Genomic DNA, 22,117 nt, shown 5'->3' with positions numbered 1-22,117 from the left:
GACTCACATGGCAGGTCACACCTGTCTGTAAGTCCAGCATCCAACACCCTCACACAGACATACATACAGACAAAACACCATTAAAAAATAAGACTAAATAAATTAAAATAAATAAATAAGAAAATAATTCACCAAAAAAAATTTTTTTAATTAATAAGTTGTCAAAGAGGTGATGAACAGTGAGCTTTATGAAGGCAGATATTCCTTCCTTTTTTTTTAAAAAAAAAAAGCAGGGTGTCACTATGTAGCCCTAGCTAGTCTGGAGCTCTCCATGTAGACCAGGCCTACTTCAAACTCAAAGATCCACCTGCCTCTGCCTCCTGAGTACTGGGATTAAAAGCATGGGCCACCACACCCTGATGAAAGCAGATATTTCAAAGGTGCCATCTGGGCCCTTTTTCTCCTTGGATTCAAGAACAGAAGCCAGCATTTGTGTCCATCTCTGTGTGTGTTTCAAGCCAACCTTGAATTCTTTTCCTATCCACAATGAACTGGTTTTTCTCATAGTTTCTACCATAGACTGACTTAGGCTTCCAACATAATCAATCAAAGTAATAATAGCCCAAACATTTGTGGTCAAATCCAGCTTAAAATTACCTCAGGGCTTTTTTACAGCTTTAGAATAAAGCTAAAAATCTTAAAAACACCCTTAAAAGGCCTAAACAGTTGTGGTTTATGCAAAACTGTCCAGCCATAATTAGCCCACCTCAGCCTTGGCTCTTTCTGCCTGATCTTTGCAAATAAAAACTCTGGGCCTGTTTTGTTTGTGTGGTTTTATTATTTGATTGAGTTTGGCTCCATTTTCTGAGACAGGATCTCACTATGTAGATCAGGCTGGCCTCAAATGCAGGGCAATAGTCTTACCATGGCCTCTCAGGTTCTGAGAGTTCACCTCCAGCTACTAATCTGAGCCATTTCACTCCTGTCTGTATCTCTACCCTCTGTTTTCTGTAGACCTTCACGTAAACGTCACTTCCTGAAGACTTTATTTCCTCTGTGGCACTTACTGTCATTTCAATCAAGGGATGTGGGTGAGGGTCTACCTGTTGAGAATGAGGAAGGCTGGAACTGTGGAACTACACCCAAAGCTTGGTAGGGTGCCTGACACACACCAGGAACCTGCCATGTTTCTTGTATTGAATGTACCTATGTGTGTCTTTATCCTCCTAGAATGGCCATTTCATTCTGGCCACTCCAGATATGAGCAATGAGCCTGAGACAAGCAGCCTGTATACAAGAGTCCCGTACTTGACAAAGGCTACAAACAAATATGCAAGCAGCTAACATGGCCTCTATAAGCACTGTTAGCAAATGTCTGGTTTGGTCACAAAGCAAGCAAAGAAGTCAGCAGCATATTATGCTTTGCAGAAGACACCCCAGGCTGGGGTGTCAGAAAGGAAGAAGAGGCCAAGGGGAAAAATGCCTAGAGTTTAGGAAACCCGCGAGGGCTGATCAGAGCAAGGCGGGGTCCAGCAGCCTTTCTCTTCACTCACATATGCTAAGAACTAGGCCTCGAGAAACTGGCCAACTCTGGAGGTGTGAACAGAGCACAGAGTGACTCCTTATCAAAAGAATCCTGACTCTTACAGAAGAACCTTGCTGAGCGAGGAAGTTTATAACCAGCCTGGGCTTGGGCTTGCTCAATTTGAAATGCCTATCTTTGAGAAGGTTCTTGACCTGTCAGTCACAAAGATCAGAACCCTGTGGTTTCAGTCAGGGGCAGGGCTGACTGGCCTCTGCAGGTCCTCTGGCAAGGGTGGAACTCAGGAAAAAGAAACCTGAGTTGGAAATCGGGACAGGAAGTTGGCTCTCCATTGCTGTCACTGACTCCCACACAGGCTTTCCTCTCTGCTGATGATAGGGCTTCAGGGACTTTGGGGTACTGGTTTCACTCTGATGACAATGGGATCTGTACAATAACCCCCTAGAACAGGATGCCCTGTCCCAGAGGCCACACAGTGCTGTCTGTCAGAAATTCTGGAACACAGAATTCAGAGCACTTAAGAGAAGAGGAGAGCAGAACACAGATGGCCCCAAACAACCCTACTTCCTCCCCTTTCTGCATACTTAAGAGGTAAAGAGGACAAGGTAATTTTCTCATTTCCCTTAAAAAGAAAAGATGCCATTAGTACAATCACAGTCCTTATCCCAGCAGGTCACATAATCTATAGCAAAGGCAGGCAAAAGGGTTTGTAACTCTAGTGAGTTCATGGATGTTACACCTGATGTAAATTCCCCTACTACACCAGGAAAAGAAAGTCCCACACTAACACTGCTAACAATGGTCCTGTCTTCCTGTGATTCCTGAGGCAATGGGGATCAAGATGGCCAGCCAGATGTCAGGGTATCAACACACAGGAGTTCAGGCAGCAGAGTTACCAGGGCCAAACTGGGCTTGGTCACTTCTGGTGTATCTGGCCTAAATAAATTGTCTTATAACTTCCTTTGGTCCCATTTCCTCCATTCACATGAAGATGCTTACCTCATAAGACTGTGATGAAGGTGATGGCTAAAAACACTGGGTACCTTCTCACTACCATTCTGCCTCAAAATGAGAAATTTCACCGAAACAGTTACACATGTGTGCATGCACAGGCACATAACACACACACACACACACACACACACACACACACACACACACACACACACACACACACACCACTCATCTATCCTGGAATTTATGTTTCTGAGCCAGAATCTGAACTTGCAAATAGATGCTTTTTAACGTCCCCTACAAACTTTTCATACTATACTTCTACAAAATGCTCCTTAACATGACATTGTCCCCATGGTCCAAAGAGTAAACGAGAACTATTTTAGAAAATGGGTTCAGATAACATGAGAAAAATAGGCGGGGGAGGGGTTCCTTCTTGAGAATCTTTGGGGAGAAATTCCAACATCCCTCAATCCCTTCCTGTGTTCCCATGTTGGGCCAGAGCTAAAGAATATTTCCCTTTTTAAATTACAGGGAATTTTTGTCAGGGAGAGGAACAATCATTTCCTAGCAAGTGAAAGTCAGAAACTAATGGCATGTACAAGCTTCAAAAATTAGTCACTGGTTACCATGGTGACGCAGACATTGCCTAACAACTCACTGGGCTGTAGGTAACAAGAGGATGTTAACTACACTATTTTAAGAATTGGAAAGGGGTCCCTATTTGTTTTGCAAAAACTGGGATGCAGTCTGGGAGTAACCCAGGTTTGACCCAGTGCATCTCAAGATGCACTGCTGTCCTACACTGGGCACGCCCATCTCTGTGCCTCGCATAAGCACACACAGCTGGAAGAGAAGAGTGGTGACATGTTATTTACAAACAAAGGACCATGACTGGGAAGATGAGTTTTCTCACTCTCTAAACTCTCAATAAAAGGCTAATCTCTCTGACTGTGTGCTGAGGAACTGATGGCAGACAGATGCAGACAGTCCCTTTGAAACCCAACAGTGAGAATTCCCTAGGCAAACAAGATTCCCCTCCCAAAATGATTCCAGTGCCTCAAAAAATAATGAATGTCCCCCTATTCTTGGCAGTTTGGATTTTCTGAGCATAGATGAAATTTAGCTCAAAAAAGGATGACACAATGCTATATGATGCTTTTGATAGTGATTTTTAAAATCATTCTAAGAAACGGCAGTACAAACATACACTTCTCAATCTAACCTTGTAACAACTTGGGGTCAGAGCACACCGTGCCCCCCTGGGGGTAGGTCTGGCTCCTTAGAAAGGAGACCTGTCTGTCCCCAAAGCACAAGGGCTCTTTCCTCTTTGAGAAATCTGTGGCTATACTATACCAGAACTCCCTGGAGAGTCCCTTAAATGGAAACTTTCAGGACCTCTCTAAAGCTCCCCGTTCAGTCTCTGGTGTTGAGATTTGAAAACCTGTCCTTGTGAGAGGTTCTCTCTCTCCCCCTGAGATGATTATACTCTGGGTCTTTCTTCGGTAAAGGGATATGACAGCCACTGGTGGACACAAATCAACATTCATTAGTCAAAGGCAGAGCCATTTGTGACCAAGTGGCTGGCTTATCACAACACAGGTTGAAGAATCAGTTCAATCTACACGCTCAATATGCAGGTATATGAGAAAAACATTTCACAAAAAGCACAGGATACACACTCTGAGCCACTCTGTGCTATTCTCAAGTTTGAGGTTTTGCAATCATCTCAATCGATTTCACTGCCCATGGCTGATGAATGAAACCACACACAGTGATAGAACGTAACTGCCAACATTTAACTTTTCTTTATTTGTGTCCTCTATCTCACAAAGTAAAGTGTGCAAATTATATAGGTGCAGCAAAAGTAAAAAAGTATTGAGAAAATAATCCAATGGAAAACAAGTGTTTATGGACTGAATTAAAGACACCAAAGGTATACTTAAACACAACCAACACCTGCCACGGACCCTAGTCTAACTGCTACCTCTCCATCTGCAGCCAGGAATGTGAAAAGAAAATCTGATCGCTCCTAAAGCCCCAAAGGTCTTCTGGGAAGAAAAGGTAATTTCTGAAGGCGTTTCCAGGCATCTAACTACACCACCCTGATAGCCAGAGGGCCACCACCTGCAGGGACAATGAGCAGTTTTTTGCTTTACAGACCCTATTGTCACAGAGGGTAGGGACATAAAATTTTGACCAGCCCTAAACAGAAAAAAATGGCAGTGATTTACTTCCCTTTAGTATGAGTACCCCCAGATTAAACAATGCAGTCGCCTACCTTTTCCGTGATGTAGAAGTTTGAACTATCAGCATGCTGCAGTGCAAAATATTCATGGTTGGCAAGAGACCACCTTTAAAACACAAGCATAAATAATCAGAAACATGAAAGTGGCGGTTTCTGCTTTAGTAGTTTTATAGGGTTAAGATTAATTAAACTCTCTCGGAGTCAAATTGGGCCAGTATAGTACTTGTTACAAGGAAGTAAGTTCCCAAGACAAAGGTATAATTGCCCACCCTTACTACCCGCCCTCACTACCCAGGCTCCAGCATCGGCCCACACTCACTACCCACCCTCACTACCCAGGCTCCAGCATCGGCCCACCCTCACTACCCAGGCTCCAGCATCGGCCCACCCTCACTACCCGCCATCACTACCCAGGCTCCAGCATCCGCCCACCCTCACTACCTCACTACCCAGGCTCCAGCATCGGCCCACCCTCACTACCCGCCCTCACTACCCAGGCTCCAGCATCGGCCCACCCTCACTACCCAGGCTCCAGCATCGGCCCACACTCACTACCCACCCTCACTACCCAGGCTCCAGCATCGGCCCACCCTCACTACCTCACTACCCAGGCTCCAGCATCGGCCCACCCTCATTACCCAGGCTCCAGCATCGGCCCACCCTCATTACCCAGGCTCCAGCATCGGCCCACCCTCATTACCCAGGCTCCAGCATCGGCCCACCCTCATTACCCAGGCTCCAGCATCGGCCCACCCTCATTACCCAGGCTCCAGCATCGGCCCACCCTCACTACCCGCCCTCACTACCCAGGCTCCAGCATCGGCCCACCCTCACTACCCAGGCTCCAGCATCGGCCCACCCTCACTACCCAGGCTCCAGCATCGGCCCACACTCACTACCCAGGCTCCAGCATCGGCCCACGTTCACTACCCACCCTCACTACCCAGGCTCCAGCATCGGCCCACCCTCACTACCTCACTACCCAGGCTCCAGCATCGGCCCACCCTCACTACCCAGGCTCCAGCATCGGCCCACGTTCACTACCCACCCTCACTACCCAGGCTCCAGCATCCGCCCACCCTCACTACCTCACTACCCAGGCTCCAGTCATCTCACAGGTGGCTGCCTAGGCCTAGTCCTACTCTCAGCATTTCATCTCCAACACCAGAGGTGGGACCGGTGCAATATTAAATGCAACATTCTTTACTTTTATAAGAGACTGAAGCGGAGAGACAAAAGCAAAGGAAATGAAAACGGTTTACATTTTAGGCGATCAACATGCTTCAGTCCTCTCAGAATTCCAAACCCTCGTTTGGTATGCCTGACACCTACTGGAACGCTCCAGTTAAGAATTCCAGGTCTCGGGCCTTTATCAGGAACAGACTAGACTACCAGTTCTGCTGTGCCAGTCCCCACGTCTCATCTAACTCCCAAATGTGCTTTCTCCCTGACTGTCAGCACAGGCAGGAAAACAGGAAAGCCCCATGGCATGTGAGGCTCCGCATCTTCTCTGGCATATGGGCTTTCAGGTTTTTCAGATGGAGTGTGTGCTTAACCCCAGGAACCTTTAGATCGCTCCCTGCCGGGAAGGCCAAACTTCCCAACCGACTTCCCAAAACAAAGAAAAGCAAGCCTACAGTGCAACACCCACCTAGTTCACTGTCTGCTCTTGGAGAAAGAATGGTCAAGACTGGTAGAATGGGGTGCAACCTGCACACAGGAATTGTGGGCAACTCTGGGCAGATGGAGTGCTGAGTTAGGAACATATACTTGGCTAGCATGTACTTATAATGCTGTGAATACTGTTCGCCACTCCACTGCAAATATTTTGTTTGCCTAGAATGTACAGACTAAAGAGCCTCAGCTGAGCCCCGAGTGACACTTACCCATCACAGACTTCCTTTATTATTGCAGACAGTGGTTTTTTCTGGGGAAAAAAAGGAAATATGGTTAGTTTCATTTCAACATTTTAAACTACAACAACAACAAAAAGAAACTACTAACAAAAAAGTTTAAATGAGGAAAACCTATATTTGCTATTCTTAGCTGTCAATGGATGTCTTACTTTTCTCGGGGTAACAAACTACTAGGTGTCACCATCAAATCCATTAACTATTCATTACCTCTAAGGTCCTTGTTTCTATGATGAAAATTATCATCATATTTAAATGTGTCTTATTAAAATCAAATGGGAACCTTTAAGGTCAAGGTGGACACAGAGTCCCCTCAAGCTGTATATGAATCAAGCAAGCAGCTTTTTGGTTTTATGCAAACATGCTCTCATTCATGATATTTTTAGGATTTACTTTATTTTTTAATTATGTGTCTATGTGTGTGAAGGGGCTCATGCGCACACAGAGGTGACTGTAGCCCCCTGGAACTAGAGTTACAAGTGGCTATGAGCCACTTAATGTGAGTGCTGGGGAACTAAACTCAGGTGCTCTAGAACAATGGGAAATTTTAATTACTGAGCTATCTCCCCAGCCCCTTAGCCATGATAATTTTATGAGAACATGTGGCACATGGGATTTGGGGAGACACACCATTGCTCTTGCAGGTATGTAGACTTTTCACCCAACTGTGGCCCCAGTAAATGCCACTGATTCAGCAGCTTGAACCACCCGAGAAATGCGATCGTGACACCATGTGCCGCTGTGTCAACTGGCAGCTGACCACAGCTGTGCTCCTGCCCGAACTGCACAGCTGTGCTCTGCCTGCCCCCACACACTGAGGAGATACCAGCAGACACTGGCTGTCAGCAAGAGAAGAGGGATGAGAGGAGCGTGTCAACCAGAATAAACCCCAGACAAGGAACGGATATAGGGGAGACAGGAAGACAAATCACACACACACACACACACACACACACACACACACACACACACACACACACACAGTTCTGGGCTGGAAAGGCACCCATTAAAAAAAGCTAGCACTTTTGCCCCTCTGAAGAGCTAGCGCTGTGGTACTCAGGTAGAAATTCTGACTCAGACTGGCAAGCTGAGACGCTGGTAGCTTACTGTATCTGCAGTGTAAGCTGTTGTTACTTTAATCTTCTAAACATTGCTAGCTGATCTGTAAATGAGGATAGCTGCTACCTAACCTAAGGGCTGTTATGAAAATTAAATGGTTATAACTACATAGGAATTACTTCAAAAGAGTAAAGAGTCCTAAAATGGTTAGGCTCCTTGCCCTCCAAGGTTGCTGACAAAGCTCATCCTTGGCCTTGAGCAAAGGCTGCCTGTCTGCAAGGGAACTCTAAACACTGTTCCTCTGTCCCTCCACAGGCTTCAGTAGCTCGCCGAAGGACTGAGCTGAAGGGCAGTACCCAGAAAGAATTCCACCACCACATCCCCTCTCTGGGCACAAAGCAATGTTTATCTCTGTCTGCAGCTATGCACACAGTGGGCAGGGAAATGGAACCACATATTTTTTTAAAGTTTACCTTCTGTTTAATTCCTTAGATACATTTGAATCGACATGCTACCTGCACACATTTTTTGGGCTGTAGCATGGCATTTCAATACATGCTGCACAGTATGTAGAAACTGGCTCAGGGTAACTAACGATATACACATCTACTTCCCTAGATACACATCATTTCTTTGTGTTGGGAACACCCAAAATCATTTTTACCAGCTGTTTCAAAATTTTCAATCAATTCTTTTTGAACACAGTTATCCTACTGTCTTTCAAAACATTAGAGATTGATTATTTTTTCCTGGGCTAGAGCATGGCTTAGTGGTACATCATCACATGCTTGGGATGGGTGAAACCCTGGATTCAACACCTAGCACCACACCAGAATTAGTCCCTCCTATCCAGCTGCATCCCTGTCCCCATTAACTATCCTCTCTCTGTACTGTGCATTTACCCCTTTCTAGGCTCCGGTAAACACTATTTAATTCTCAACTTGAGATTATTTCAGCGTTCTCACATAATTTAAAGCTTATATTTGGCTTTTCAAGTCTGACTTATTTCACTTAGCATTATGTCCAGGGGAACCAAGAATTCTTGAGAAATGCCCAGAATCTGGTATGCTTAACATCCTGAGTTGATCGACTATAGTTGTTACATTAACAATTCCTTGGTCTTTGCCAGGGTCTGTCCACTGACTGCATCTGTGAACTAGAAAGCAAATGGGTTCTTAAAACCAAATGGCAAGAAACTTTAGGAACAAATTTTCGTGGATACAGGCCTCTAATTCCAGGGTTCTGGAGGCAGAGGCAAGAGGATCTCAAATTCAATATCAACTTGGGTTACACAGTAAGACTATCTCAAAAAATAAAAACAAAGAATATCAAACAAACAGAAAACTCCTAGTAAGATGACAACTTTGTATTTCTAGTTGGCAGACCCCTTCAGGATATGAAGATGTAAGGATGGGTCCTATCAGAGAGCCCCATTGCCCCATATCTTACTTCTTGTGTCCTCAAAGACAAGATCTAAATAACAAGGCCAGGCTTCAGTCTTAAATCACACTAGAGGCAGATCAAGACAAAAGGGCATGGTTGCTGCAAAAGGACAAGGTTTCTGAACCAAGTCAAACCTCTAAATCTAGGACTCAGACAATGACTTGGGTTTTAATTCACATCTGATTCATAGATATAGAACCCAGTTTAAAAAGACAGACGTCTCTGGGATACTATTATATCTGGAACATTCTGAAGTTGAATATGTGAAAAGAATAAAGACCATGAAACTGGAAAAAACTTACAAACTTGAATATAGAAAGATTAAACAAAAACTCTCACAGCGCAAAAGGAACAATGGTGAGCTGAACATTCAAAATGCATCTCAGCCAATTAAAATCACGATTACATAAGATGGGGCTGGCTCTATGGCCCACTTTCTGACCCTTCTCCTATCTGCTATAATTAAACCTTAATCCAATTAACTGACAGCCGTTCACACCTTCCTTTTCCCGTTAGCTTCATGTGACATTGTGGCTCTTGGAAATCATTAGCTCCCACTTTTTCAAGTTACTCAAATCTGATATCCAGTTGTAGGTATGTGCTATTGATGGTCACATTATTACATCACCCTAACCACTTCCTCCTCTCCTCTTCCTCCTCCTCAGAACTCCTCTTCTTCAGAACTCTTGCCTTCTCAACCCAACTCAACCCTTAGATGGAGCCTCCAACAGCACCTGCTACCATGGCATCTTGAATTCCGCTTCTCCAGACCAAGAAGCCTCTGTGACATCAACCCTTAATTAGTAACTGCTTCCATAAGTTTACAGTCAGATGCTGGACCACCGGCTCAGCTCAGACTGGCTGTCTGAATTCCTACACGCCGTGTACTTATTTTGGCAGGTCTACCAGGCACATTTCCGAGAACCTGTCCTGCTTTCGTTTTCTTCTGCTCCCTTCTGTGACACAAACGTGTACAAGATAGCACATCTTATGGTGTCGTCATCATCCTCACAACCTCTTTTTCTTTCCGAGTTGTATCTACCACCTTTATTCTGGGGTGCCACCCACAAATGCTTACAAGTTTAAGTCTCCACATCTCCAGTCTTATTGTCTAATCACCATGTCAACTGTCACTAAACAAAATTCAACTTTTCCCTCAAATTTTACACATGTGTCTCTTCTAACATCTTCCACAGATTTCTGGTGATCACTGCTATCTATGAAGTATGTAAATCCCTAAGTTCCAGAGTCTGCTGTCAAGAGAGTCCCCTCGGTACAAATGACCCATGCTTCTAAATATTGTAGATGATTAAAATAAATATGCCAGATCCACATTTTCACTGAGGCACCATGTGCTCTGTTAAGAATGCCCCCTTTCTCTTTGTCCTACCTCTAACAACTGAGATCTTACAAATTATTTATCACCCATGTCGAAGCCACCTTCTCCAAGTACATGTCCCTGATGTTGCCAGAAAGACATAATTATTTTTACTTTTCATCTGGAACAAAAATGATTCACTCCTGAGCACTTTGCATATGGTCTTTTCTTCTTGTCCCTTGAGAACAAGGAATCTTAGTTTACCTGTGACTTCCACCATTCTCCACCCTCAGTAGAAGTATCACAGAATGTAGGTGCCAGTGGAGAGACTCAATGTTTATAGTAACTGGAAATCATAAAACTAACTGTTCTTAAAAAAAAAAAAAATACGCTCATCGAGTACTTGCCTGCTTAAACTACATCCTGGGTTCACTTCTGAAATCACTAGTCAAATACTATGAAGTGGATTAAGAAACAAGAATGTATAAGTAAGAAGCAAACTATTTAAAAAAAAAAAAAAGAGGCTGGAATAATGGGTGGGTTTCACACTTCTAACAACATATTCCACTACTGGGTGGCTCTTAGCAGCTGTTGGCCATAAGCTCTCAGATCCACAAAAGCTGTCACTACTCTCTACAGACTTGGGCTCAGGAGAAATGCAAGGCATGGCTTGGAGCCAGCCAGCTGATGAGGACACAGACCACAGGCCAGCATCATCAGTAAGCAGTACCTAAAAGGCAAGACAAGCTACTCTCAAGTCAGACTAAGATAGTAAACTGGAAAGCCCAGGGCTGGCATCATAGTTTTCTCACTTCTTGTAGAAACCTTTGAGTTCTGCATCAACTGGCTGGCTGACCAGTGAGTTCTAAGTTAGTCACCATCTTTGCCAATGGTCTAGCTAGATAACACTCGTCTAAGATGTTCTACAAGCTGTTTCTATCTTTGTCCAATTCTTCAAGGTTGGGAGAACAGCAACCTGAGCAACACATTCAGCCATAGATCTCTACGACTGGCCAGACACTTCTCCTTTCAGTGTCCCGGCTTCCTTCCTGTTGCTCTGATAAAATACTATGACCATAATCAACTCAAGGAGGAAAGGGATTTTAGCTCACACCTCCAGGTCTCAGTTCATCATTGACGGAAGTCAGGACAGGAACTCAAGAAAGGAACCTGGAGGCAGGAACCATGAGGGGATGCTGCTTGCTGGCTTGTTCACAGGTTCATGAACTTGATTTCTTATACAGTCCAGGGCCACCTGGCTAAGAATGATGCCACGAAGACCTGCACTCCCCCATCAACTAATAATCAAAACAGTCCACACAAACATGCCCATAGGCCAATCCAACCCAGGCAACTGCTCACTTGAGGCTATCCTCTTGGATGACTGTGGGCTGTTAAGTTTACAGTTAAAGCTAACCAGGAAGTCACTGAAAGAAAAAGCCTAAAAGCAAAAAACAGATCTAAAATGCAATGCCACCCCCTAAGATGTAATGCCACCATCCCCTGCCCAAAGAACTAAAAATCTGTTTTCAACTCTATTGGAAATCATCTGAATTCAAATGTTGAAAGTAAATTATTTCAACTGCTTAAGTATAGTTTTATAACATATATATAAACTCATACAGCTAAATTTCTGAAGATTTTTTGTTTTAAAAGTGAAAAGTACCTTCCCCAACTACACAGTGCATTGAGGTCAGAAAGGCAGGCCTGCATTTCAGAACCTGGAGCACCAGACCATGGCCACATTTCTGCATACACAGAGGCCGAGAGCCACAATCTTTTCTCCTTTTCTTTTAGCCACAGTGAGCTGACCAGCTAATATTTATTTATTTATTTATTTTTTTTTTGGTTTTTTCGAGACAGGGTTTCTCTGTGTAGCTTTGCGCCTTTCCTGGAGCTCACTTGGTAGCCCAGGCTGGCCTCGAACTCACAGAGATCCGCCTGCCTCTGCCTCCCGAGTGCTGGGATTAAAGGCGTGCGCCACCACGCCCGGCAGCTAATATTTTTTAACACATACTCATCTGTCAAATGAACTCTGCACTTTCACGTGAACCTGGTTGGCAGGATGTCATATACATATACTTAATGACTCAGGTTTCTTTTTCTTCTTGGCAACTTAGGTACCTTCTTTCTCCCTGTGTGTGTGGAACTGTTCCTAGCACTTGCACCAGCTAGACAAGTGCTCTGCCACTGTTATGGCACCGGTAATGTTAGCCTTCCTTTCATGGACTTATTCCTCTCATTTCATCTTTTGCTCTCCAAGGGAGTTCTTTCACTTCATTTAATTGATCCAAGTCTGTAAGTCCAGAAAGCAGATTCCCCATAAGAAGATTTTTATCCACTTTTCATAAAATAATTAAGATGCCAGAAATGTCTTGTTTTCTAGAAGTCTGCATGTCTGGCATAGCTCTCGATAACTATATGCTGATTCTCTCTCTCCTCTCCCTCTTCACCTCCCTCACTTCCTTTAGAAAAATGCAGTAGCACACATCTCAGAATCCTCATCTCCCTTTCTGATGTTTATTCTGACGTTTGGTCCCAAGTGGAACCCCTGCACAGATCAGCGGCTCTCCAGAGCTGTCCTGCCACCCCTTAAAATGGAGCCTTTCTCTTTCTGTCTGCTTGTTCGATAAAAAAAACAAAAACAAAACCAAAAAAACCACTCTATCAACTCAGGTTATATAGCCCTTTAAGGCATGAGAGACCTGCTGAGGGCTGTTTATTTAGGAGGAAACCAGACCAGCCTGCCAGGAGCCTTTTTCCCAGGAGACCCCTCAGCTGTTATCCCTCATCAGAGTCCCTCCTGGTTCAGCGTGGGGTGATTCTGGCCACTCCTGGCTACTCAACCACCTGTTCCTGACTGCTGGCCAAAAATCCTGGCTTGGGGACTTTATGCAGCCCCTTGTTTATCTTCAAGCTCTCCAATCTGTTGCTGTCCATGTTTCTGCCTTGCCACCTGCCTGCTGCAGCCAGGAGCAGCCCAGCTTGTACAGACACCTGTCAGCGACAGGGCATTGCGGGCTGTAGTTTTCCACTCCGACAGCTACACTTCAGGCTCACGGGGATCTCTTAGAAACAACACTCAACTCATCAATATATCCACTCTGAATATTTTTAGGACACAGAAAAACATGCTCAAAGGATGATTCAGTGAAAGGACCCCTGAAAATTACTTGGTTGGAATGATGATCACTGCCTAGTTCTCCTGACCTTCTCTTGACTGGAACAACTTCAGAGAAAGACCTTGGGGCTACACCCAGCTTTTACAGTTCCTAGTTTGATAAAGTTAGGTACATTACCACTCTTCCAAAAACCAGAGTAAAAGCTATCCCTTGTACACAGTAGAGTCATAAAAATTAAGACAATGTTGCAAGATCCTTGGAACAGCATGTGGTCCAAAGTAAGATCTAACTGTCACTTACAAATAAGTCCATTCAATGTAATCTCCCTGCTTAGACATTCACAGATACTTTCTAAAAAATAAAGAAATTAAATAAATTCCTGAATATCCAATCCTTCCTCCCACTATAAAGTGACTCTAGCCTGTGATGATGCATCTTGATCTCTATTCTGTTCTGTGTATTTGAACAACAAGAGTCTATTTGCTTTGAAGATATTTGCGTCTGAGACCCTCTGGCAGTCCCTAGATGCACAGGCCTTCACACAGTATGCAATTTATGAACCCTGAAGTGTGGTGATATATTGTGTACCTTAATAAACTTGCCTGAGGATTAGAGGACAGAATCAGCCACTAGATTAGACATAGAGGTCAGGCAGTGGTGGCACACACCTTTAATCCCAGCACTTGAGATCTCATGCCTTTGCTTGGGAAGCACACATGCCTTTAATCCCAGGAAGTGATGTGGCAGGGCTGAGAAAGGTATATAAGGCGTGAGAAAAAAACAACGCACTCTCTTTAGGCTGAGGATTTCGTAGAGGTAAGAACTAGTGGCTGGCTGCTCTGCTTCTCTGATCTTTCAGCTTTCACCCTGATATCTGGCTCTGGGGTTTTGTTTGTTTGTTTGTTTGTTATTAAAAGACCATCTAAGATTCGAACAACACTGAAGAGTTTTTAACTTCCCTTTGTCTGTGGCCTCCGACTGTTCCTGAAGCTAAGTAGCTGAGGAGGGTCACAGCCAGTGGACAAAGCAACCTCTAGTCCCTGTTGATCACTGACCTTCCCACATAGCCATTAACTCATAGCCCTTTAATTGGGAAACTATTTTCCACAAGGATCTCAAGTTTTGGGTCCTAGACTCCTAATCCTTTCTGCAGTGCTTTCAAAGAAACTGACAGCGGCTTTTTTCTGACACTCTGAAGGGCTACTGCACAGCGCTGGGGATTTTCCTTTGCTTTACAGACAACGGAAACTCATTGAACAGATTCTGCACAGCAGTTATGGGTAAAGTTGGCCCAGAAAGAAAAGAAACCCAGCTTCCAAATGTCAGGGTACCAGAGAGAAAGCATTCGCAGGCTGACTGCAACTAGCACACTATGACTTGGAGAAACTGTTATGCACAATGACCCAGCTAGCTCCTTGACACTGGGTCAAATGGCACCAGCTACTCTATTAGCTTTATTGTCCGGCAAAGATCTTATGACTGTTCCACACTTCGGAGCTGTAGGGTTAGTCTGGAGACAAGCGATGTGTTCTGAGAGTGGTGCATACATCCCCTGTTTTCATAATAATACCTGAACTAATCTGAAAGATAATGACAAAAACCATACTTCCAAGGGGCAAATTTAGCGGCTTCTTGCAAAATCAGTATTTTTGACAGCAGTTGCAATGTGAATCAATGAAACAAGACTCCAGTAATTATATTTAAAAAAAGGGCTCAGAGCCGCCTCCCAAGATTAATATGAGAACCTGAAAGATGACAAACCATGCCTCCTATTTCTTGACAAATGATGACTCACTTCAAAAATCGTCTATTAAAAAGGACTTGTTTCAAGTTTCATGAACTAATCTAATGTTTTTTACCAACATAAAGCACAATATTTGTGCCACAAAAAAAAAATTACTGGCTATGAAGATAAGCAAAGATATAAATAACTAGCACTCCAACACATTAGTGGGCTAACAATAAACAGTTATCTCTTTTAGAGGCTCTGACACATTCTGTAGAAATGGTTTTTCCCCTCAAATAAAAAAGAAACTTTTGAAAACTGAGTCACAACACAAAAGCTCTTGTGTCATCTATGATCTCCCGAATCTCCTTCCAACCGCTCACTATTTTATTTTGCTCATTATCAATATTTCCCAAATTTCATTGTCTCTGACAACAAGAACCAATTTCCTACTTCCTATCTTGTTCTCAACTTTTCTCAATACTAAGCCTTCCAAGAAGTGCTTCAAGACAGCACCAGCCTGGGCTCTGCCCTGCTCTTACCACTGACGTCCTTTCCTATATGGAAATGAATGAATCTCACTGTGAACTGATTCAGGTCTTGTGATCTGCTGACCTACCTCCATGTCAAATAATGTGCTTACTTGAGTCAAACACATATACAGAAGGTTAACCATACAGATGTGGACAGTCTGAAAATAAGAAGTCAGAAAAACCAGGTGTGACTGTCCACCCTGATAGATGGGAAATAACTGAACTAGGTGACTTCCTGTGAAGAAGCCCTCAGCGCAAAGTAGGATCCAGGTTCAGTTTAAACATGGGATTAGGAAAGCTCTGTCAACTGCAGAGAAGATGGCACTGTTCTTAGTCAGGGTTTCTATTGCTGTGACGAAACACCATGACCAAAGCAACTTGGGGAGGAAAGAGTTTATTAGGCTTACACTTCCAAATCACAGTTCATCATCAAAGTAAGTCAGGACACGAACTCAAGCAGAGCAGGGACCTGGAGATGGGAGCTGATGCAGAAGCCATGGAGGAGTGCTGCCTACTGGCTTGCTTCCCCTGGCTTGCTCAGCCTGCTGCCTTATAGAACCCAGGACCCCAAAGGTGGCACTACCCACAACCATCACTAAATAAGAAAATACCCTATAGGCTTGCCTATTGCTGGATCTTATGGAAGCATTTTCTTAATTGAGATTCCCTCCTCTCAGCCGATTTCAGGTTATTTCAAGTTGACATAAAACTACCTATCACGATGACAGTCAGAAGAACACAGGAGGGAACTGACGGTGAAGGCAATTTTAGAAGCAAGTTCACATCCCTAAAGGTTTTCCACCCTCTGACTAGTCTTTCACGACACAACCAGTCCACATGTCTGTGAGTGGACACACTCTGCCAATTTACCCTCCCTTAACTGTAATGGGTTTGTTGAGCTATCTGCCAGCAGGCATTGGAGAGACTGGGCCTCTTAATCTGAAACAAATGTTCCATTAATGCAACGGTGACAACCTGAGGCAGAAATGCAGGCTCGAAGAATATTAAAACAGGCATTTCAGGGAAAATCTAACATATGCACACAATGGCCACCATGTCTCCATATTCCCGTACCTTCAGCAAAGCATTAGTGCAAACTTCTACTGTCTGTCTTCACTTGACCAGTTTGTAATATACAGCAACAGTGGCTGCTAACCATTTTGATGCCCTCACATATTCATATAAGAGGGTATTACTAAGGCTACTGCACTACTGAGAAAGCTGTATGAGTTTTGTGTATGTACGGTGCTCAAAGCCACGCAGCACAGATGACACCACCAGAATCCAGGACACTGTGACTCTGGGTACCTTGGTGCTAATTCTTGGTGACAAATGTTACTTAAATTATAATCTTTTAGCATTTCTATGAGTCTAGTAGATGATCCTTCCTAACACATTATCCACAGAAATCATGATAAAACTTGACATTGACTCTGGAACTGTAAACATCAGCTTCTCTGTTCCAGCTCTCTTTTTGTTGTTAATGTCCACATCACCAAGCCAGCTTCCCTGAGGTCCTCTCCAGGCCTCCCTTGTCTCAGGCTGCTTCCAATGTGTGTATATTCACCCACAAGCTCAAGTTCAGCTGTTACCTCCAAACTCTCAATTTTCAACTTGTATTTGTCTACTTCTAGCTTACCAAAATACAGACTTGCAATGAATATTACATCTTCCCTATCCTTCACACTGTAGTCTTGGGTCCCAATTCTGTCTGTTTATTCTGAGGAGATGCCTCAAACTTTTCTCTTTATTCTGCCTATAGACAGAGAGGGGCAATGAACAGCAGCTACCATGTGAAGTTCCACGGGCAATTCTGCCTGGAGATACAATAAATGAAAAGGAATAGTTAAACGGACTCCTATGATGAATGTGGAAGTGTTGACACCATCACAAGAATACAAGAGATTAAAAAGGCCAGATGGAAGCAGAAACCATCTAGGTCATATACAGAAACTCGTGAAAGCTTGTTGCATCGAAGGTTTTTAGATGAGGAAAGTGGCATAATTGGGATATATTCTCAAACAAGAGCAGATTTTGCTGGAGGCTGAGGCCAGTGAAAACCCAAGAGAATCTTGAAAGAGGCAGCCACTGAACAGTGTCCAACCTGAGGCACAGATTGCAGAGGGAAAAAGAGAGGCCAGAGGGGACACAACAATGGTACCTCCATCACTCTAGGAGACATAGCTCTCAATTCTACCTCCCCTGATACCAGGGCATGTCATAATCATTTCCTCACTGGGGCACTGAAGGAGCAGGCTAACTATGCTCATTCCATTTTGCAATTCACCAAATAATTCTCAACCCTGGACCATCTGAAAGTGAAAACCACCATGTCATTTCCCGGCCTATGCCTTTTGCTTTACCATCTCCTGGACAGAGAACTATGTCCCCAGAGTTCCATATGAGAAAGCCTTGACTCATCCAGTTACCTAAAACCTGTTCTTCCTCATGGTCAAATCTGCTTCAACTCCAAAGGAATCAAATATTAGGTAGAGTTTCTTTAAACACCGCCTCTCTCCCATGCATTCATTCTCACTGGATTAGAACTGGCTACTGATCAGAGGGTGGGACCTGGCCAGTGGAGCCCGACATTCATAACTTTCATTCCTTTCTTTTTAGGCTACCTTTTGGATGAATCCCGACTTTTGTCCTCTTTCACCAATTCTCTCTTTAGTTAGACCTACTTTGTGTGTTTTATTCTTTTAAATAACTGGTATACTATACCTTATATTTCATTTGTATTTGTACTGTTTCGTTTCTAAGGTTTCTAGTTTGTTTGCCCTTGTGCTCACTTGTTCTAGGTTGACAACCACCTACTTTGTGGCCACTGTCTTTGTTTTGGCGTTCTTAGTGCCTCTCATATAAAGTTCTTCCTGTAACTGTACTTGACCTGATGCTGTTTTTCAGTTCTCCTGGGCTGCGCTCCTCAACACTGACAAGCAAGGGCAACAGGTGTCATAACGAGGAGGAGGAGTTTCCTACAATGGCTGAGGGGGCAGGGAATCTAGGAAGACACACAGTTTCAGTTCAAGCAGAAAGGATAAGGTGGCCCCTTACCAAAGGAAGAGGACGAGAAGAAAAGTGCCCAGGGGCAGTGGGAACTGTGGAGTAGAGAATGTTTAAAACTGAAGTACCAGAGATGCCGGGAAGGGCGAGACAGACCAGCAATGTATAGTCATCTATATGTATTAGGAGGGTGGCGTGACAGCTAGAAACTAGAAGCATCCTGTCATCGATGAAGACCTGAGAAGTCCAAACAGATTACCACAAGCTTGTCCCATAGTCCCGATGGGAAGACCCACACTGGTCCTCATAAGGCCCTCATAAATATATTTAGAACCCTTAATGAAGACAAGGAAAATGATACCCTCTCAAAAGCCATTCTTTGTTCACAATTGTTCTACACTGTCCATACAGATAAACATAGAGAATGCTAGCATCATCTCTCTCCTTGACTCAACTAATACATCTTCCAGTTGTGGCTCTGCTGTAGGCCAGACACTGTGCAGGCACAAAGCACACTCTGGAACAACAGAGACCATCCTACAATGGGCTCCAAGGTTGGTGAGCGGTGTGCTTCATGGTGTTAGAGGTGCACATAGCAAGGGTCTTCATCTACCTAGTGTGAGGAGCCGAAAATGACCTCTTTCTGGAATTTATACATCTGAGATGGAAGAATGAGTGTGTGTACCTGTCTGTGTGTGTCTGTGTGTATGCCACCATACACTAATCTCTAGCTAATCTATTTTTTAAGAGGAAGCACAAGGCATAACATACACCAAACACTGCAGAAACGAAGAAGGTTTTAGTCACAAAGTTTCAATCAAACACTGTTGGATCCCAAACTCTGCCTGAGTTGCTAAAACTTCACTAAACAACGATCTGATGGGAAGAGGCAAGTCAGCAGAATGCCTTTCCACCTACCTAGAAAGTGTACTAAATGTAAGCTATTCTTTAAACGGAAGAGCAGCATGGTTGTTGGGGTTCACTCTTGCCCAATTAAACTCTGCTTTCGGAAAAAGAAAGTTGCTGCATTGAATCCAGCACTGTTGTCTTTCTTTTCCTATACATGTAACGTTGTAAGTTCATATGAGGTTCTATAGAATATCTCTTTCTCTCTCATAGGATATTCTATAGAATATCCTATGAGAGAGAAAGAGAAAGAGAGGCCCAGAAAAGGAAGTACCCTAGTCACTTTATTTTAAAGGAAGTTTAAGAAATAGATGCTAAGTTACCAAATTCAAGTATTGCAACAATCAGATGAGGGATAAGTTCCCCCACCAATAGCATTCTAGGTCAGCACAAATGCCTAACGTAATAACATAGGCTTATCACACATTCCTCACTTGCTGTCCAGTAACTTCTTGAAGATGTTATGTGTGTGCTATGTAAAGTAAGGAGAGGCTCAGAATTATTAGGACACTGTTATTGATGCAGAAATGGAGGCATTGGCTTTAAGAGAGACACTGAAATTTACTGTGGGAGCTAGACACCATTGCCAGAAGAGTCAGTAAATGTCCAGGACCTCACAATAGTGTTTTCCAAACGCAACAATAATCATGAGATCATCCCCCAAGGGAATTTGATAAAAAACAGTAATCTATGGGCCTTGAACCACTCATCCATCCTTTCTGCATTTTCAATGGCTCCTGGGCAATCTTGATGCAAAGCCAAGCTAGGGAGCTTTTCATCTGGTTCATTTTCAAATAGGAAGAAATTCTATCCACTGACCAGGGATATTTGGCAGTGTCTAGACACTTCTGCTCATCACACTGCAGGAGAGGCACCACTGGCATCTAATGAGTAAAGCCAGGATGTCATTAAAATGCCAGGAGGCGCAGGACAGCCCCCACAACCAAGAATGATCAGGTCAAAGCGCCAGAGCTGAGCATCTAACCCAGGCACTCAAGAAAAACACTGCAAGGAAATCCCAGGGCTGCTAGTGTCTGCAGCACAGGTTAAAAAGCAGTTCTCTCAAAATTCTGTCTGATTGTCTTCCTTTTTTGTTATCAAGAGCCCCATCTGAATTCAGGTGTTTTTATTTGGAGCTCGGTGTCTACCAGTTGCCTTTGACCAGGCAGTCAATGTTTACACAGCTTGGGATTTGCAGCTTTCCAAGCTGAAGTGTCGGTTTAATGTATTCAAGAATTTTTTATTACTGGTTCCAGATTTGCCTAAAACATGAGATGCTCATTCTATCCTGTGTAACAGGAGAATGAGAACTGGCTGCTAATGGCTGCATGGTTAAGCAGAGAGCTGAATGCTTATCTCACAGTGTCATGCATGCAAGGAAGGACTTAGGAATAATGCCAATTCTTCCTTACAAAATTGGAAACTGCTCCTGGTCACACCCAGGGGAAGTGTCAAACCTGACTTTGAGTCCAAACAGTACCCACCAAGTCCATACTCTTAAGCACCCTGCTAATCTGCCTGCCCAGGAGCCGGGCTCCTACATGCTAGCCTGTCAGGCCACATATGGCTTTGCATGGTCTCTACTGTAACAACCCAGTCCAATGGGCAAACAGCCTCTGGTTTTTAAGCAAAGGCGGTCTTTGCTTTCTTAACTCAACCAGTCCCTAAAAATGACATTGATAGCAGTGGAGCAGGCATACCTGTGACAGTGTAGCTTCTGTTTAAACCAGACTGCTGCTACTGGGAAGAATCATTAAGTAGGAACATAATAGAGAGGCTAATGCAGAACCAGCCAAAGAGAGACCTAGATTTACTAACGTCTGACTGTGCAGCGGTGTTGAACAGTGCTGGATTCAATGCAGCAACTTTCTAGCAGAACACTCGAAGCCAAATTAATGAGGCTGTGAATAATTACGAAACAGGAAAGCTACAGGGAACTCTTGGGGCTATAGGAATATGACAAAACACTGCGTGCAGAGTACTTACGCTGCCTGGCACAGTGCATGCTGACTAGAGGGCAGCCATTATTATTACTATTGCTACTATTATGGGAAGGATCAGCAAAACCCTGAAATGCCAAGTACAAAATGTGAATGCACTTTACTTAATTAACGAGCTTTTTGAAAGGTCTAATCTAACTCAGATTTGCACCTACTGAATTATACCTTAAATATGTTATAAAAACATAGTAACTGAGGGAAAAAACACCAACAATTTGAACGTGGTTACCTTAAAGCGTATGTATCTGTGTTTCTTTTGTGGAACCAAACTTCCCACCAATATATGGAAAGGAATTCTTTTAAGTGTGGCAAATGAAGAATAGCAACACGTTATTTTTATCGTAATTATTCAAAACTCAAGTCCATGGTAGACACACAGACAAAAGAGATCAGTGTGACAGACCCC

The 22,117-nt window shown here is 43.7% G+C and overlaps 1 protein-coding gene and 1 long non-coding RNA gene across 10 annotated transcripts in view; one reads left to right on the top strand and one right to left on the bottom strand.

Annotated features, from left to right (window-relative positions):
* Positions 1–22,117, bottom strand: part of Elmo1 (engulfment and cell motility 1) — a 539,516-nt gene that overhangs the window by 412,973 nt on the left and 104,426 nt on the right. For all 9 annotated transcript variants that reach the window (XM_076572972.1, XM_042278256.2, XM_016007341.3 and 6 more), the window contains exons 3-4: positions 6,572–6,612; positions 4,719–4,791 (exon numbers count right to left, since the gene is read on the bottom strand). In XM_076572972.1, coding sequence (XP_076429087.1) covers positions 4,719–4,791; positions 6,572–6,612 — 114 coding nt within the window. The remainder of the gene's footprint in view (positions 1–4,718; positions 4,792–6,571; positions 6,613–22,117) is intronic.
* Positions 2,000–9,898, top strand: LOC121829559 (uncharacterized). Its single transcript, XR_006072487.2, has 3 exons — positions 2,000–2,088; positions 4,439–4,501; positions 9,766–9,898. It is a non-coding gene; the product is annotated as an uncharacterized LOC121829559 (long non-coding RNA).

This window comes from Peromyscus maniculatus, chromosome 5 (genome assembly GCF_049852395.1).
Source record: "Peromyscus maniculatus bairdii isolate BWxNUB_F1_BW_parent chromosome 5, HU_Pman_BW_mat_3.1, whole genome shotgun sequence".
Taxonomy (NCBI): domain Eukaryota; kingdom Metazoa; phylum Chordata; class Mammalia; order Rodentia; family Cricetidae; genus Peromyscus; species Peromyscus maniculatus.
This window is presented reverse-complemented; position numbering and strand designations above follow the sequence as displayed.